The 19,595-nt window shown below is 44.8% G+C and overlaps 1 protein-coding gene across 1 annotated transcript; it reads left to right on the top strand.

Moving 5' to 3' along the window:
- The first annotated feature begins 917 nt into the window (after positions 1-917).
- On the top strand, positions 918-9,642 carry LOC120043674 (equistatin-like). The gene is made up of 10 exons (XM_038988229.1): positions 918-969; positions 1,636-1,767; positions 1,900-1,989; positions 3,540-3,671; positions 3,804-3,893; positions 5,443-5,574; positions 5,707-5,796; positions 7,347-7,478; positions 7,611-7,700; positions 9,506-9,642. The coding sequence occupies exons 1-10, from the start codon at positions 918-920 to the stop codon at positions 9,640-9,642; spliced, it is 1,077 nt and encodes a 358-aa protein (XP_038844157.1).
- The last annotated feature ends 9,953 nt before the right edge of the window (positions 9,643-19,595 follow it).

The following is a 19,595-nucleotide window of genomic DNA, read 5'->3' on the forward strand; positions in this document are numbered from 1 at the left end:
GGGTCCATATTATCTTTGTGGCCCTGAGCTATTCTCTATTTAGTTCACTGTGGGCCCTGGTCCAAAGTAGTGCACTACATAGGGGATAAGAAGCCATTTGGGAAGCATCCATGTTCCTGTGTGCAAGGAGAATCTATTGTAAGTGGTTGAAGAGATGATACCTGGGATCACCAGGACCGAGTTGGGAAAATGCTGCCTTAGCAGTTGCATAAGTTTTGTAGCTTACACAGGGTTTCCTTAACCTCTCTGTCACGGATCCCTCCGGTACTGTTGCTCTTTCCGTGCACCGGCTTCGGAGGCCAACGTCACCGGCCTCTAGGAACTGAACTGTGTCATTACCCACACCTGGTCCACATATTCTCCCCTGAATAGTAATTGTATGTTTGTGCCCTTTGTTCTCAATTGGGCTGTCGATTTATTGTTCCAATGTCCGTCGGTTGTGTGAGTACCTGTGCCTTGTTGTGTTGGCTTTCGTGCCACTTGTATTGTGCATAGATGATTACGGGTCTCGTCCCGTGTTGTATCATTGTGCGCTTCTGTTTTCGGGTCTCCTCCTGTGTATTTATTCAAGGTACTCCTCGCTCTTTTGAATGGGTTTCAGCCCTGTGTTTTGTATATGTGATTTATGCTGCAGTAGTTTATGTGTCGGGGGGCTAGTGGTTAGAGTGTTGGACTAGTAACTGAAAGGTTGCAAGATCGAATCCCCGAGCTGACAAGGTACAAATCTGTCGTTCCTAGACCCATTAAAATCTCACCACTACCTCAGTACTGGGTTTAGAAAATTTCTGCTTTGGCAGTTGCTTAAGTTTTGCACCTTACAGTTGGTTTCCTTAACCTCTCCTCTAGTACCCACAGCCATTCCAGATTTAAAATGCTCAACTAATCTTACACTCTTTCTCTCTCAGGAGACGATCACCATGGCGATATTCACCATCATTCTGCTTGTCAGCACAGCTTTTGCTCTGGGAGGTAAGCGTGACATACCTCACACTTACTCACCTACATTTTAATAAAAACATTTGTTGGTGTTGCTCTGTCCTACTTCACACATGTAGGTATTAATACGCAGGTGTGATTTGGAAATGTGTTTCTATTCATAACCGGTTCTCCATGGGACACCCTCTGAGAGGTCAGCCATTATCAACCTTGACACTGGAGAAATGAAGGTTGTGCCTTGCTGAAGGGCACATAGACGGATATATCAACTAGTCAGCTCACTGATTTGAACTACTGGCCCAACTCTCAAACAGCAGGCTACCTGCCACTCCTCTAGTTCCAGAGATGTATATTGGTGTCTAGATGCGGGTCTGAGGTATTCTGATATGAATGGTTTGTTTGATTATATTGTCTAGCAACTAACAGGAAATAACACTGATACAATTTCCAGTCTCAGTTTCATCAGCTCTTCTACAAAACTGGAATTTGACTCTACAGGCCTTTTAAACAAGTAGCAGAACTTCAATATTTAGACAGGAAGTACCTAGGTTGCATCTGAAATGGAACCCTATTCCGTATAAACTACTTCTGAATAGGGCCCATAGTGGACGCACTCCAAGATTCCAGAATGTATGTCCAGAAATGTATATTGTCCTGCAATGTTATGTCCACATTACAATGTATGTTCCCTGTAACCAGATGCTACGATACGACCCAAGACCCCTTGTGAGCGTGCTAGAGATGCCGCGCTAAATGGCCCAATTGGAGCCTTCATACCCACGTGTGACGCCGCTGGACAATACACCCCTGAGCAATGTTCAGGCTCTACAGGTTAACACGCACACACATACAAGCCCACAGTAAATTATCCAATTCAGTTGAATGTGACAAATTCAATGTGTTACAGTAAAATGTGTAAATATTATATATTTAACAGGTTATTAACATGTCCATTTCTGGTAGGTTACTGTTGGTGTGTGAACAGTTCTGGACAGAAGATCCCGGGTACTGAGACTCCACCAGGCACTCCTAGAATCAACTGTATCACCCAGAGTAAGTGAGGCCCTGTGGTCTCATCCAACACCATCACCACTTTAAACTCCAACACATCACTACTCTTGCTTCCTACCTTGGATCTCTTTATGCTTTCTTTACAAGACGCTCCACTGATTTCTGTATCATGATCTCTCTTCTTCCTGTCTTTCTGTATCATGATCTCTCTTCTTCCTGTGTCTTTCTGTATCACGATCTCTCTTCTTCCTGTGTCTTTCTGTATCATGATCTCTCTTCTTCCTGTGTCTTTCTGTATCATGATCTCTCTTCTTCCTGTGTCTTTCTGTATCACGATCTCTCTTCTTCCTGTGTCTTTCTGTACTATGATCTCTCTTCTTCCTGTCTTTCAGTATCATGATCTCTCTTCTTCCTGTGTTTTTCCACTACCGACCATTCAGGTCATTAACCCTCATCCTCCCGCTACATTCCATCAGAACTGACAGCCATATTGTTCTCATTCCAGCACAGCTGTTGCTTCAACAACTCTTTCTTAATTTCCTGCATTTTTCCTGCACTACTCGCCGCCATTTCGGACCTCCAACTCTCCGTGCAGGGTTCCAGAGGGAGGGTTCTGACTGGACGGGTCCTTAAAAAGGAGAGGAGGGAGAGGTAGAATTTAATTCACAGGCAGGACAGAGAGAGAAAGAGACAGACCCAGTGAAGACCTTTGAAGATCTCTGAAGGAGTGAAGCAACAACTGAAGATTTCAGAAATGTACATCTGAAATGGCTTCCTATTCAGTATAGGGCACTGCTTCTGACCAGGGCCAATAGGGGAACAGGGTCCCATATAGGATGCAGTCTCCTGCCATGGCCAATAGGGGAACAGGGTCCCATATAGGATGCAGTCTCCTGACCAGGGCCCAAAGGGGAACAGGGTCCCATATAGGATGCAGTCTCCTGACCAGGGCCAATAGGGGAACAGGGTCCCTAATAGGATGCAGTCTCCTGACCAGGGCCCAAAGGGGAACAGGGTCCCTAATAGGATGCTGTCTCCTGACCAGGGCCCAAAGGGGAACAGGGTCCCTAATAGGATGCTGTCTCCTGACCAGGGCCCAAAGGGGAACAGGGTCCCATAGAGGATGCAGTCTCCTGACCAGGGCCCAAAGGGGAACAGGGTCCCATATAGGATGCAGTCTCCTGACCAGGGTCCAAAGGGGAACAGGGTCCCATATAGGATGCAGTCTCCTGACCAGGGCCAAAAGGGGAACAGGGTCCCATATAGAATACAGTCTCCTGACCAGGGCCCAAAAGGGAACAGGGTCCCATAGAGGATGCAGTCTCCTGACCAGGGCCCAAAAGGGAACAGGGTCCAATATAGGATGCAGTCTCCTGACCAGGGCCCAAAGGGGAACAGGGTCCCATATAGGATGCAGTCTCCTGACCAGGGCCCAAAGGGGAACAGGGTCCCATATAGGATGCAGTCTCCTGACCAGGGCCCAATAGGGGAACAGGGTCCCATATAGAATGCAGTCCATGATTCCAGAATGTATATCCGTCATTGTTATGTTATGTTATGTCCACATTACAATGTATGTTCCCTGTAACCAGATGCTACGATACGACCCAAGACCCCTTGTGAGCGTGCTAGAGATGCCGCGCTAAATGGCCCAATTGGAGCCTTCATCCCCACGTGTGACGCCGCTGGACAATACACCTCTGTTCAATGTTGGGGCTCTACAGGTTAACACGCACACACATACAAGCCCACAGTAAATTATCCAATTCAGTTGAATGTGACAAATTCAATGTGTTACAGTAAAATGTGTAAATATTATATATTTAACAGGTTATTAACATGTCCATTTCTGGTAGGTTCCTGTTGGTGTGTGAACAGTTCTGGACAGAAGATCCCGGGTACTGAGACTCCTCCAGGCACTCCTAGAATCAACTGTATCACCCAGAGTAAGTGAGGCCCTGTGGTCTCATCCAACACCATCACCACTTTAAACTCCAACACATCACTACTCTTGCTTCCTACCTTGGATCTCTTTATGCTTTCTTTACAAGACGCTCCACTGATTTCTGTATCATGATCTCTCTTCTTCCTGTCTTTCTGTATCATGATCTCTCTTCTTCCTGTGTCTTTCTGTATCACGATCTCTCTTCTTCCTGTGTCTTTCTGTATCATGATCTCTCTTCTTCCTGTGTCTTTCTGTATCATGATCTCTCTTCTTCCTGTGTCTTTCTGTATCACGATCTCTCTTCTTCCTGTGTCTTTCTGTACTATGATCTCTCTTCTTCCTGTCTTTCAGTATCATGATCTCTCTTCTTCCTGTGTTTTTCCACTACCGACCATTCAGGTCATTAACCCTCATCCTCCCGCTACATTCCATCAGAACTGACAGCCATATTGTTCTCATTCCAGCACAGCTGTTGCTTCAACAACTCTTTCTTAATTTCCTGCATTTTTCCTGCACTACTCGCCGCCATTTCGGACCTCCAACTCTCCGTGCAGGGTTCCAGAGGGAGGGTTCTGACTGGACGGGTCCTTAAAAAGGAGAGGAGGGAGAGGTAGAATTTAATTCACAGGCAGGACAGAGAGAGAAAGAGACAGACCCAGTGAAGACCTTTGAAGATCTCTGAAGGAGTGAAGCAACAACTGAAGATTTCAGAAATGTACATCTGAAATGGCTTCCTATTCAGTATAGGGCACTGCTTCTGACCAGGGCCAATAGGGGAACAGGGTCCCATATAGGATGCAGTCTCCTGCCATGGCCAATAGGGGAACAGGGTCCCATATAGGATGCAGTCTCCTGACCAGGGCCCAAAGGGGAACAGGGTCCCATATAGGATGCAGTCTCCTGACCAGGGCCAATAGGGGAACAGGGTCCCTAATAGGATGCTGTCTCCTGACCAGGGCCCAAAGGGGAACAGGGTCCCTAATAGGATGCTGTCTCCTGACCAGGGCCCAAAGGGGAACAGGGTCCCTAATAGGATGCTGTCTCCTGACCAGGGCCCAAAGGGGAACAGGGTCCCATAGAGGATGCAGTCTCCTGACCAGGGCCCAAAGGGGAACAGGGTCCCATATAGGATGCAGTCTCCTGACCAGGGTCCAAAGGGGAACAGGGTCCCATATAGGATGCAGTCTCCTGACCAGGGCCCAAAGGGGAACAGGGTCCCATATAGAATACAGTCTCCTGACCAGGGCCCAAAAGGGAACAGGGTCCCATAGAGGATGCAGTCTCCTGACCAGGGCCCAAAAGGGAACAGGGTCCAATATAGGATGCAGTCTCCTGACCAGGGCCCAAAGGGGAACAGGGTCCCATATAGGATGCAGTCTCCTGACCAGGGCCCAAAGGGGAACAGGGTCCCATATAGGATGCAGTCTCCTGACCAGGGCCAATAGGGGAACAGGGTCCCATATAGAATGCAGTCCATGATTCCAGAATGTATATCCGTCATTGTTATGTTATGTTATGTCCACATTACAATGTATGTTCCCTGTAACCAGATGCTACGATACGACCCAAGACCCCTTGTGAGCGTGCTAGAGATGCCGCGCTAAATGGCCCAATTGGAGCCTTCATCCCCACGTGTGACGCCGCTGGACAATACACCTCTGTTCAATGTTGGGGCTCTACAGGTTAACACGCACACACATACAAGCCCACAGTAAATTATCCAATTCAGTTGAATGTGACAAATTCAATGTGTTACAGTAAAATGTGTAAATATTATATATTTAACAGGTTATTAACATGTCCATTTCTGGTAGGTTCCTGTTGGTGTGTGAACAGTTCTGGACAGAAGATCCCGGGTACTGAGACTCCTCCAGGCACTCCTAGAATCAACTGTATCACCCAGAGTAAGTGAGGCCCTGTGGTCTCATCCAACACCATCACCACTTTAAACTCCAACACATCACTACTCTTGCTTCCTACCTTGGATCTCTTTATGCTTTCTTTACAAGACGCTCCACTGATTTCTGTATCATGATCTCTCTTCTTCCTGTCTTTCTGTATCATGATCTCTCTTCTTCCTGTGTCTTTCTGTATCACGATCTCTCTTCTTCCTGTGTCTTTCTGTATCATGATCTCTCTTCTTCCTGTGTCTTTCTGTATCATGATCTCTCTTCTTCCTGTGTCTTTCTGTATCACGATCTCTCTTCTTCCTGTGTCTTTCTGTACTATGATCTCTCTTCTTCCTGTCTTTCAGTATCATGATCTCTCTTCTTCCTGTGTTTTTCCACTACCGACCATTCAGGTCATTAACCCTCATCCTCCCGCTACATTCCATCAGAACTGACAGCCATATTGTTCTCATTCCAGCACAGCTGTTGCTTCAACAACTCTTTCTTAATTTCCTGCATTTTTCCTGCACTACTCGCCGCCATTTCGGACCTCCAACTCTCCGTGCAGGGTTCCAGAGGGAGGGTTCTGACTGGACGGGTCCTTAAAAAGGAGAGGAGGGAGAGGTAGAATTTAATTCACAGGCAGGACAGAGAGAGAAAGAGACAGACCCAGTGAAGACCTTTGAAGATCTCTGAAGGAGTGAAGCAACAACTGAAGATTTCAGAAATGTACATCTGAAATGGCTTCCTATTCAGTATAGGGCACTGCTTCTGACCAGGGCCAATAGGGGAACAGGGTCCCATATAGGATGCAGTCTCCTGCCATGGCCAATAGGGGAACAGGGTCCCATATAGGATGCAGTCTCCTGACCAGGGCCCAAAGGGGAACAGGGTCCCATATAGGATGCAGTCTCCTGACCAGGGCCAATAGGGGAACAGGGTCCCTAATAGGATGCTGTCTCCTGACCAGGGCCCAAAGGGGAACAGGGTCCCATATAGGATGCTGTCTCCTGACCAGGGCCCAAAGGGGAACAGGGTCCCTAATAGGATGCTGTCTCCTGACCAGGGCCCAAAGGGGAACAGGGTCCCATATAGGATGCAGTCTCCTGACCAGGGCCCAAAGGGGAACAGGGTCCCATATAGGATGCAGTCTCCTGACCAGGATCCAAAGGGGAACAGGGTCCCATATAGGATGCAGTCTCCTGACCAGGGCCCAAAGGGGAACAGGGTCCCATATAGGATACAGTCTCCTGACCAGGGCCCAAAAGGGAACAGGGTCCCATAGAGGATGCAGTCTCCTGACCAGGGCCCAAAAGGGAACAGGGTCCAATATAGGATGCAGTCTCCTGACCAGGGCCCAAAGGGGAACAGGGTCCCATATAGGATGCAGTCTCCTGACCAGGGCCCAAAGGGGAACAGGGTCCCATATAGGATGCAGTCTCCTGACCAGGGCCCAATAGGGGAACAGGGTCCCATATAGAATGCAGTCCATGATTCCAGAATGTATATCCGTCATTGTTTTGTTATGTTATGTCCACATTACAATGTATGTTCCCTGTAACCAGATGCTACGATACGACCCAAGACCCCTTGTGAGCGTGCTAGAGATGCCGCGCTAAATGGCCCAATTGGAGCCTTCATCCCCACGTGTGACGCCGCTGGACAATACACCTCTGTTCAATGTTGGGGCTCTACAGGTTAACACGCACACACATACAAGCCCACAGTAAATTATCCAATTCAGTTGAATGTGACAAATTCAATGTGTTACAGTAAAATGTGTAAATATTATATATTTAACAGGTTATTAACATGTCCATTTCTGGTAGGTTCCTGTTGGTGTGTGAACAGTTCTGGACAGAAGATCCCGGGTACTGAGACTCCTCCAGGCACTCCTAGAATCAACTGTATCACCCAGAGTAAGTGAGGCCCTGTGGTCTCATCCAACACCATCACCACTTTAAACTCCAACACATCACTACTCTTGCTTCCTACCTTGGATCTCTTTATGCTTTCTTTACAAGACGCTCCACTGATTTCTGTATCATGATCTCTCTTCTTCCTGTCTTTCTGTATCATGATCTCTCTTCTTCCTGTGTCTTTCTGTATCACGATCTCTCTTCTTCCTGTGTCTTTCTGTATCATGATCTCTCTTCTTCCTGTGTCTTTCTGTATCACGATCTCTCTTCTTCCTGTGTCTTTCTGTACTATGATCTCTCTTCTTCCTGTCTTTCAGTATCATGATCTCTCTTCTTCCTGTGTTTTTCCACTACCGACCATTCAGGTCATTAACCCTCATCCTCCCGCTACATACCATCAGAACTGACTGCCATATTGTCCTCAATCCAGCACAGCTGTTGCTTCAACAACTCTTTCTTAATTTCCTGCATTTTTTCTGCACTACTCGCTGCCATTTCGGACCTCCAACTCTCCGTGCAGGGTTCCAGAGGGAGGGTTCTGACTGGACGGGTCCTTAAAAAGGAGAGGAGGGAGAGGTAGAATTTAATTCACAGGCAGGACAGAGAGAGAAAGAGACAGACCCAGTGAAGACCTTTGAAGATCTCTGAAGGAGTGAAGCAACAACTGAAGATTTCAGAAATGTACATCTGAAATGGCTTCCTATTCAGTATAGGGCACTGCTTCTGACCAGGGCCAATAGGGGAACAGGGTCCCATATAGGATGCAGTCTCCTGCCATGGCCAATAGGGGAACAGGGTCCCATATAGGATGCAGTCTCCTGACCAGGGCCCAAAGGGGAACAGGGTCCCATATAGGATGCAGTCTCCTGACCAGGGCCAATAGGGGAACAGGGTCCCTAATAGGATGCTGTCTCCTGACCAGGGCCCAAAGGGGAACAGGGTCCCTAATAGGATGCTGTCTCCTGACCAGGGCCCAAAGGGGAACAGGGTCCCTAATAGGATGCTGTCTCCTGACCAGGGCCCAAAGGGGAACAGGGTCCCATAGAGGATGCAGTCTCCTGACCAGGGCCCAAAGGGGAACAGGGTCCCATATAGGATGCAGTCTCCTGACCAGGGTCCAAAGGGGAACAGGGTCCCATATAGGATGCAGTCTCCTGACCAGGGCCCAAAGGGGAACAGGGTCCCATATAGAATACAGTCTCCTGACCAGGGCCCAAAAGGGAACAGGGTCCCATAGAGGATGCAGTCTCCTGACCAGGGCCCAAAAGGGAACAGGGTCCAATATAGGATGCAGTCTCCTGACCAGGGCCCAAAGGGGAACAGGGTCCCATATAGGATGCAGTCTCCTGACCAGGGCCCAAAGGGGAACAGGGTCCCATAGAGGATGCAGTCTCCTGACCAGGGCCCAAAGGGGAACAGGGTCCCATATAGGATGCAGTCTCCTGACCAGGGTCCAAAGGGGAACAGGGTCCCATATAGGATGCAGTCTCCTGACCAGGGCCCAAAGGGGAACAGGGTCCCATATAGAATACAGTCTCCTGACCAGGGCCCAAAAGGGAACAGGGTCCAATATAGGATGCAGTCTCCTGACCAGGGCCCAAAGGGGAACAGGGTCCCATATAGGATGCAGTCTCCTGACCAGGGCCCAAAGGGGAACAGGGTCCCATATAGGATGCAGTCTCCTGACCAGGGCCCAATAGGGGAACAGGGTCCCATATAGAATGCAGTCCATGATTCCAGAATGTATATCCGTCATTGTTATGTTATGTTATGTCCACATTACAATGTATGTTCCCTGTAACCAGATGCTACGATACGACCCAAGACCCCTTGTGAGCGTGCTAGAGATGCCGCGCTAAATGGCCCAATTGGAGCCTTCATCCCCACGTGTGACGCCGCTGGACAATACACCTCTGTTCAATGTTCAGGCTCTACAGGTTAACACGCACACACATACAAGCCCACAGTAAATTATCCAATTCAGTTGAACGTGACAAATTCAATGTGTTACAGTAAAATGTGTAAATATTATATATTTAACAGGTTATTAACATGTCCATTTCTGGTAGGTTACTGTTGGTGTGTGAACAGTTCTGGACAGAAGATCCCGGGTACTGAGACTCCACCAGGCACTGCTACCAACTGCTACCAACTAGACATTTGTCCACCAAGGTATATACACACAAAAACACACACACTCTCACTCATTCACTAAATGTTATTTCTTTGCAGCTGGTTCTGGATGTTGTTAATGTTTTTGTTGTGTCTATAATTCTAGATGTGGACCGAGATGAAAGGAGTTGGAACGAAGACGTTGAAGACTTTGACAGTTGTCTTTACTGTACTACAGGACCTGATTCACATTCTATACAAATAAATGAAGAAATCCAGAGATTAAACTGTTGATTTACTTTCTTTCTTGTTGGTGTGATATGCTGAACAATGTATCTGAACCAGTTCATTTCTGGGAAATGGAGGAAGGAGTAGGACTGTTATGGTGACTGTATTACCACCACACCGGCAGTTACAGGACATGAAGGCAGTTAAATTCCACGTGACCATGTAGTAATTAGGCTTCTCCAAGCTCTGATGCTGGTGATGGTCATTAGTAGTCTACCACACTTGTTAACTGCCTGGTACTCAGCACTCTATTGTCCCTCTAATCATTCTGACATCAACTCTGATTGGTGGAAATCAGAAAGATTGACAGCTGAGAAGGGGGTTGTGGGGTTTAGTCACGTGCACAGGCAAGGCCTTCCTAATGCCTGTGGATCTTGGGTCCATGATATGGGGCATCAGCCTACTCAGTGACACCCACGGAACACAACTGAAAGAGTTTACAAATATTCACATCCTAACTCTGACTGCAGGACTTGGACTGTGGAATCAAATCTGTCAGTATTTCCTTTGTGTGGATTTCTCTTAATACATTAATTGTAATTATGGCAGCTTTGGTCCTTCATAGACATCGAAATGTCATTCCAATATACATACAGGAGTTCAGCAGAGTCCACAATCAGAACCATGCTACTCTGAGGCTGAAGAATTGTTCCAGGCCACAGAGGGATGAAAGACCCCTTTACTGAGTCTACAGCTTCACATTTCACTAAATCATTCCATTGTTTGCTTCATGCATTATATCATCCTGTAAAATAAAGTACATGCTCTTCATCTTTACATGAGTAAATGTATTAGAAGTTGTAGGATGACTTGATGATTCATATCTCCTGGTTGTGTTACATGTTGATGCCATCTGATCTTTTAGGGCCAGAATGATCTATTCATGTTCAGGGTACTTCATGTTCATACCCATATTTGGAGGCAGGGAGGAAACTTGCCTGAACATGGTCAGTACAGTATTAGCTAGCTAGAATGGGTGATTCACATCATTGCCCTCTGAACAGGACATCCAAAAAGTGAAATTAATAACTTTAGTGGGGTAAGTAAATGTTCAGCCTATAATTTGCTAACTAGTTAATTTTATAACTAAAACGCACACCACATGATCAAAAGTATGTGGGCACCTGCTTGTCAAACATTTCATTCCAAAATCATGGAGTTGGTCCCCCCTTTGCTATAACAGCCTCCACTCTTATGTGAAGGCTCTGCACTAGATGTCGGAACATTGCTGTGGTGGACGTGCTTCCATTATGCCACAACAGCATTAGTGAGGTCGGGCACTGATTTTAGGCGATTAGGCCTGGCTCACAGTTGGCGTTCCAATTATCCCAAAAGTATTCGATGGGGTTGAGGTCAGGGCTCTGTGCAGTCCAGTCAAGTTTTTCCACGCCAATCTCATCAAACCATTTCTGTATAAACCTGCACGGGGGGATTGTCATGCTGAAACAGGAAAGGGCCTTCCCCAAACTGATGCCACAAATTGGAAGCACAGAATCGTCTACAATGTCATAGTACGCAGTAGCATTAAGATTTCCCTTCACTGGAACTAAGGGGCCCAAACCAAGAACAACAGCACCAGACCCTTATTCCTTCTCCACCAAACTTTAGTTGGCACTATGCATTCGGGCAGGTCGCATTCTCCTGGCATCTGCCAAATCCAGATACGTCAGTCGGACTGCCAGATGGTGACTCATCACTCCTGAGATCGCATTTCCACTGCTCCAATTGCGGTGAGTTTCACACCGCTCCAGTCGACTCCTGCAATTGAGCATGGTGATCTTAGGGTTGTGTGCGGCTGCTCGGCCATGCAAACCCATTTCTTAAGCTCCCGACGAACAGTTATTGTGCTGACGTTGCTTCCAGAGGCAGTTCTAAACTCGGTAGTGAGTGTTGCAACCAAGGACATACGATTTATACTTAGCAGTGGAAACGCGCTTCAGCACTCGACGATCCAAATCTGTGAGCTTGTGTGAAGTACCACTTCATGGCTGAGCCGCTGTTGGGCTTTTCCACTTCACAATAACAGCACTTACATTTACAAACTGACTTGTTGAAAAGGTGGCTTCCTATGATGGTGCCACATTGAAAGTCACTGAGCTCTTCTGTAAGGCAATTCTCCTGCCACTGTTTGTCTATGGAGATTGCATGGCTGCGTGCTCGATTTTATACACCTGTAAGCAAGGGGAATGGTGCGACAAACAAAAAACATCCAGTCAGTGGCAGTTCTTTATGGTGAAAACAGCTCGTTGATGAAATAGAATGGCAGGTATCATGCAAGCTGGACAATTGAGGAGTGGAAAACATCGCCTGGCCCGATGAATCCTAGTTCCTGTTGCGTCATGCTGATGGCAGAGTCAGGATTTGGCGTAAGCTGCATCAGTCCACGGCTACAACCTACCTGGTGTCAACGTTACAGGCTGGTGGCGTAGGTGTAATGATGTTTCCCTGGTACACGTTAAGCCCCTTGATACCAATTGAGCAATGTTTCCAAGCCCTGAAGAATTCAGGCTTTTCTGGAGGAAATGGGGGTGGGGGGGGGGGGGGGGGGGGTCCAACCCAGTACTAGATGGGTGTACCAAATAAACTGTATATGTCTATTCATTTTTTAAACTGGTCTACCTTCAGACTAGTCTTTTGAGGCTTGTGTGTAAAGCAAAACAACCGCCATATTGTCTTTTGATGGTGGGGTCATATTAGTGTCTATTGATGGTGGGGTCATAGTGTATATTGATGGTGGGGTCATATTAGTGTATATTGATGGTGGGGTCATATTAGTGTATATTGATGGTGGGGTCATATTAGTGTCTATTGATGGTGGGGTCATATTAGTGTCTATTGATGGTGGGGTCAAATTAGTGTATTGATGGTGGGGTCATATTAGTGTATTGATGGTGGGGTCAAATTAGTGTCTATTGATGGTGGGGTCATATCAGTGTATTGATGGTGGGGTCAAATTAGTGTATTGATGGTGGGGTCATATTAGTGTATATTGATGGTGGGGTCATATTAGTGTATTGATGGTGGGGTCATATTAGTGTATTGATGGTGGGGTCATATTAGTGTATTGATGGTGGGGTCATATTAGTGTCTATTGATGGTGGGGTCATATTAGTGTCTATTGATGGTGGGGTCATATTAGTGTATTGATGGTGGGGTCATATTAGTGTCTATTGATGGTGGGGTCATATTAGTGTCTATTGATGGTGGGGTCATATTAGTCTATTGATGGTGGGGTCATATTAGTGTATTGATGGTGGGGTCATATTAGTGTCTATTGATGGTGGGGTCATATTAGTGTATTGATGGTGGGGTCAAATTAGTGTATTGATGGTGGGGTCATATCAGTCTATTGATGGTGGGGTCATATTAGTGTATTGATGGTGGGGTCATATTAGTGTATTGATGGTGGGGTCATAGTGTATATTGATGGTGGGGTCATATTAGTGTATTGATGGTGGGGTCATATTAGTGTATTGATGGTGGGGTCATATCAGTGTATTGATGGTGGGGTCATATTAGTGTATTGATGGTGGGGTTATATTAGTGTCTATTGATGGTGGGGTCATATTAGTGTCTATTGATGGTGGGGTTATATTAGTGTCTATTGATGGTGGGGTCATATCAGTGTATTGATGGTGGGGTCATATTAGTGTATTGATGGTGGGGTTATATTAGTGTCTATTGATGGTGGGGTCATATTAGTGTATTGATGGTGGGGTCATATTAGTGTCTATTGATGGTGGGGTCATATTAGTGTCTATTGATGGTGGGGTCAAATTAGTGTATTGATGGTGGGGTCATATTAGTGTATTGATGGTGGGGTCAAATTAGTGTCTATTGATGGTGGGGTCATATCAGTGTATTGATGGTGGGGTTAAATTAGTGTATTGATGGTGGGGTCATATTAGTGTATATTGATGGTGGGGTTATATTAGTGTCTATTGATGGTGGGGTCATATCAGTGTATTGATGGTGGGGTCATATTAGTGTATTGATGGTGGGGTTATATTAGTGTCTATTGATGGTGGGGTCATATTAGTGTATTGATGGTGGGGTCATATCAGTGTATTGATGGTGGGGTCATATGAGTATATTGATGGTGGGGTCATATTAGTGTATATTGATGGTGGGGTCATATCAGTGTATTGATGGTGGGGTCATATCAGTCTATTGATGGTGGGGTCATATCAGTGTATTGATGGTGGGGTCATATTAGTGTATTGATGGTGGGGTCATATTAGTGTATTGATGGTGGGGTCATATCAGTCTATTGATGGTGGGGTCATATTAGTGTATTGATGGTGGGGTCATATTAGTATCTATTGATGGTGGGGTCATATTAGTGTCTATTGATGGTGGGGTCATATTAGTGTCTATTGATGGTGGGGTCATATTAGTCTATTGATGGTGGGGTCATATTAGTGTCTATTGATGGTGGGGTCATATTAGTGTATTGATGGTGGGGTCATATTAGTGTCTATTGATGGTGGGGTCATATTAGTGTATTGATGGTGGGGTCATATTAGTGTCTATTGATGGTGGGGTCATATTAGTGTATTGATGGTGGGGTCATATTAGTGTATTGATGGTGGGGTCATATTAGTGTCTATTGATGGTGGGGTCATTGATGGTGGGGTCATATTAGTGTATTGATGGTGGGGTCATATCAGTGTATTGATGGTGGGGTCATATCAGTGTATTGATGGTGGGGTCATATTAGTGTCTATTGATGGTGGGGTCATATTAGTGTATTGATGGTGGGGTCATATTAGTGTATTGATGGTGGGGTCATATTAGTGTATTGATGATGGGGTTATATTAGTGTCTATTGATGGTGGGGTCATATTAGTGTCTTCTGATATATATTTTTTTAGATCTTTCCACCTTCTATGGGGTTCTTGGAAGAACCTTTTGGGGGGCATTTTCAGTGCCAAGAACCGTAAGGTTCTAAAAAGAACTGCGGACCTTAGATCTCGTTGAACCCCACATTTTTAGAGTGTACTTGGACTAGGATTCAGAAGGCACTCGCACATCTGAGCTATCTTTGTTGCAGATGCATGATTACAGTTGAATAAGATAGGTGGGGTTCATCATTGAACCTCCTTAGCTGGTGGGGGTCCTTACAGGAACCTACCTGCCCAACAAACATTTAGATAAGGACAGTAGAAGCAGGCTCTTAACTGAAAAATGGAATGATGAAGGTGAGGTTTGTCCCTTGTATGACAAATATTGTTTGATACCATCTTTTCCTGTGTCAATCTTAAACAGAACATGGACACAATTCAATGGATAAGGTTAGCTGTATTGCGTGCAGAAGACTTGTGTCCGCAGGTATACAGACGAGGTACGTCAATTGGTATTGGTATGTTATGCAGAGCACATTCATCCTCCCTTACCTCTTCAATTAACTTTTTAGGGATAGGGGCAGCATTTTCACTTTGGATGAATCGTGTGCCCATAGTGAACTGCCTCCTACTCTGTCCCAGATGCTAATATATGCATAGTATTATTACTATTGGATAGAAAACACTCTGAAGTTTCTAAAACTGTTTGAATTATGTCTGTGATTATAACAGAACTCATATGGCAGGCAAAATTCCAAACAGGAAGTGGAAATTCTGGGCGCTGGTTGATGTTAAACTCATTGTCTATTCACATCCCAGTAAGATATGGATCTGACGGCACTTCCTACGCCTTCCACTAGATGTCAACAGTCAGTAGAACGTGGAAGGAAGCCTCTAGTGTGATGTGGGGCCGGATGGCAGCTATTTGAGTCAGTGGTCTGGCAGAATGCTAGTTCCTGGTCACGCGCACTAGTCATGATATGGCCATGTGTTCCATTGCTCTGTAGACAAAAACGAACGCTCCGGTTGGAACGTTATTGGAGATATATAACATCCTGAAGATTGATTCTCTACTTAATTTGACCAGTTTATTCGACCTGGAATATAACTTTTTTAAGTTTTCGTCCGAGTTCAACTGGACCGTCGCAAGAGTTTGGACATGTGAACTAAACGTGCTAGCAAAAGTAGCTAATTGGACACTAGTAATGGACATTATCAAACAAATCAACGATTTGTGGAACTAGGATTCCTGGCACTGCATTCTGATGAAAGATCAAGGGGAATATTTATGTAATTTGTTGACTCCAACATGGCGGAGAAATGTTGTGTATTTCTGAGCACCGTCTCAGATTATTGCATGGTAAGCTTTTTCCTAAAGTTTTTTAAAAATCTGACAGCTGTTGCATTAAGAACAAGTGTATTTTTAATTATATGTAAAACATGTATCTTTCATCAAAGTTTGAATATTTGTTATTTGACGTGGCTCTAATTACTCCGGATATTTTGGAGGCATTTCTGAACATAGCGCCAATGTAAACCGAGATTTGTGGATATAAATATGCACATTATCGAACAAAACAAATGTATTGTTTAACATGTCCTATGAGTGTCATCTGATGAAGATTAGTGATTCATTTTCTCTATTTCGGCTTTGACTATCTTTGGCTGGGAAAAATGGCTGTGTGTTTTTTGGATTTGGTGATCTAGCATAAATGTTGATCTCGCTGTACATTTTTTATTATCAGACACCATGGGTATATTAACAAGATGTTTCTTTAATTTGCTGTATTGGATTTGTTAAGGTGTGAAAATATTTTCTAAAAAATATTTTTTAATTTCGCGCGCTGCCTTTTCAGCGGAATGTTGTGAGGGGAAACGTGTGTCCTAGAAAGGTTAATACCCTATAGGACTCTACATTATGGACAAGGTATGAGAACTTTTAGCAAAAGTCATTCACCGAGGTATGAATTCTGTCGTGCCCTTGTTTTGTTCATCTGTATAATAAAAATGTTCAGACTTCAACCTCCCTACACGACTGATGAATGTAACTGGAATCCTGGTTGATGTTGCAGTGCATGGTGAGCATTCTGGCTACGGATAGAGAACATCAACACCCCAGATATAAAACATTGGACTTGAAGCTCCTCTGCATTTCACCTCATGATTTAATTTTTTCTTCAAGGAACACTTACAAGGGGTTCTCTGAACATAGGGGTTCCCCCTAGTTACAATTTTAAGAAACCCTAAAAGATACTCCAGGAACCTGTGACTGAGTGGCACAGCAGTAAAAGGCACTGCATCTCAGTGCAAGAGTCGCTACAGTACCTGGTTCAAATCCAGGCTGTGGCACATTCAGCCGTGATTGAGTCCCAAAAGGAAGCGCACAATCAGCCTAGCGCCATCCAGAGTAGGTTGTCATTGTAAACAAGTGGACTTGCCTATGTGAATAAAAACCACCTATTTTTAGAGTGGTGACAAAGGACAGGTATAATGACATTGTTCTTTAAAACGCAACTTAAGAAACAAACATTTAACAAATAACCTTCATGACAGGTTAAACATGTCTTTTGAACCTTCAGTATCCTAAACATACTGCGTCATTTCACAGGTAAACATTTACAAAAAGTTAAGCACAACGACAGTTATATGTCCTGGTGACACAGTCGAGCATGGCACATCCAACATCAGGGTTGTGGGTTTGAGTCCCACAGGGGACCAGTAAGAAAGAATACTAACTACAACGTATCATTCATGTTCAATAACTCATGAGACAAAATAGTGTACACATTTTATTGGCTGCAAACAATTCCTCAATATTTGTGTAGTAAATGAGACTTCATTTAACAGCAACAAAGTATGACGTTACCATGAAGTATTGATGCAGAACTACGGAATAGCATTGCTGCTTTTAATGCATAGTCTGACGAAGAGGCAGAAGTCTCAGGGAGCACACCGAGGGCAAGCTCATTACACATAATTCATTGTTCCAGCGGTGTTCCCCTGAAGACGAAACACAACCGAAATATTCAGCTGTACACAGACTACAGTAGGAAGGTCTACATGAGAGATTATTCTAGGTCATTTAACTATTTAAAGTTTAATTTGATGACTCAGTGAATGATACTGGGCTTACTGTACCTCCAAAGTTGATATGAATACAAGTGTCTCTGGCACCAGCAGAGTCAGGCCTTCCTTTTGCCCAGTTCTGGTGATCAAAGTTGGAGCCATCGCTCCAGAACCACCGCCTGTCCTGAGGGGGGAAAAGTGGGGTTTCAGAATAAACTTAATGTAGTCTTTCTTCGACGACCTGAAACTAAGCTACCACAACACACCGACTGATGCTTGTGTAAAGAACGTGGAGCCTACTCCTCACATTTTCAATCATCCCAATGCATTTCAAAGACCATAACTGGTCTACAACTTGAAGCTAGAAACCCCATACACATGCTTACAAGCAGACTGCCTGGAATATATTACTTCGATCGCATTTATACTTAACTAGAACCGTTTTACATGTGTATAAAAGCCTCCTACTGAAGTTGACAGTTAAATGCATTAAAGTAATTTAGTAGATTCATCTAGAATGACTTACAGGATCATTTAGGGTTAAGGGTGTTGCTCAAGGGCACGTCAGATTTCACGCTGTGAGCTCTGGGATTCAAACTACCAACCTTGCCTTTAATGACCCCATGGTCTTAACGGCGAGGCTACCTGTCACCTGGGTAATCTTGACATTTTATTAGGAACCCATTTGAGTATCTGTTAAAAAAAAGCAGCTACTCTTCCTGGGGTCCACACAAAATCACATTAGAACATCACACAACTCAGACAGAACTATATAAACAAATTACAGGTAGCCTACATGCCAAACCTCACATTTTTAACAAGGTTTGCTTTTCACTTGCGAAAGATGATGGAACAGAGTTCCTTGCAATAATGGCCATATAACACCGTACGTTTAATGGTCCCACCTTAACAGAATAAAATCCGCCAATCCAGGTAGGAGGGAAACGAACAGTCTTCAGCAAGACCAACGCCTATAGAAACTGATCCTCCTCGGAGCTGTGCACAGATGCCAGGTTTGCGCCAAGGTACTTCACAACGTTGGGTACAGACACCAGTTGATCACCAAGGGACACACAGTGCCTCTAGAGAAGAAAGTCTTTATTTAACTAGGCAAGTCAGTTTAGAAAAATATTATCTACAATAATAGCCAAGCAATTAACAAAGACATTTCATCTATTAGTCAGTCGGCCAGCCTAGCTGAGAATTTGTCTTCTGGACTCTCAACCAAATATTGACCATCGCAACAATTTTTTTTTAAAACATTCTTTTAAAGATACTAGTTTATCTCCGTCTTAATAACTTCTTGTCAATAGGGGGGGCGCTGTTTTCACTTTGGAAAAAATCGTGCCCAAATTAAACGGCCTCGTACTCTGTTCTAGATCATACAATATGCATATTATTATTACTATTGGATAGAAAACACTCTGAAGTTTCTAAAACTGTTTGAATTATATCTGTGAGTGAAACAGAACTCATTTGGCAGCAAACTTCCATACAGGAAGTGAAAAATCTGAAAACGAGGCTCTGTTTCAGGGCCTGCCTATTCAACTGGCTTTTATTTATCGATATGTATGCACTTCATACG

The sequence above is a fragment of the Salvelinus namaycush genome, unplaced genomic scaffold, assembly GCF_016432855.1.
Source record: "Salvelinus namaycush isolate Seneca unplaced genomic scaffold, SaNama_1.0 Scaffold992, whole genome shotgun sequence".
NCBI lineage: Eukaryota > Metazoa > Chordata > Actinopteri > Salmoniformes > Salmonidae > Salvelinus > Salvelinus namaycush.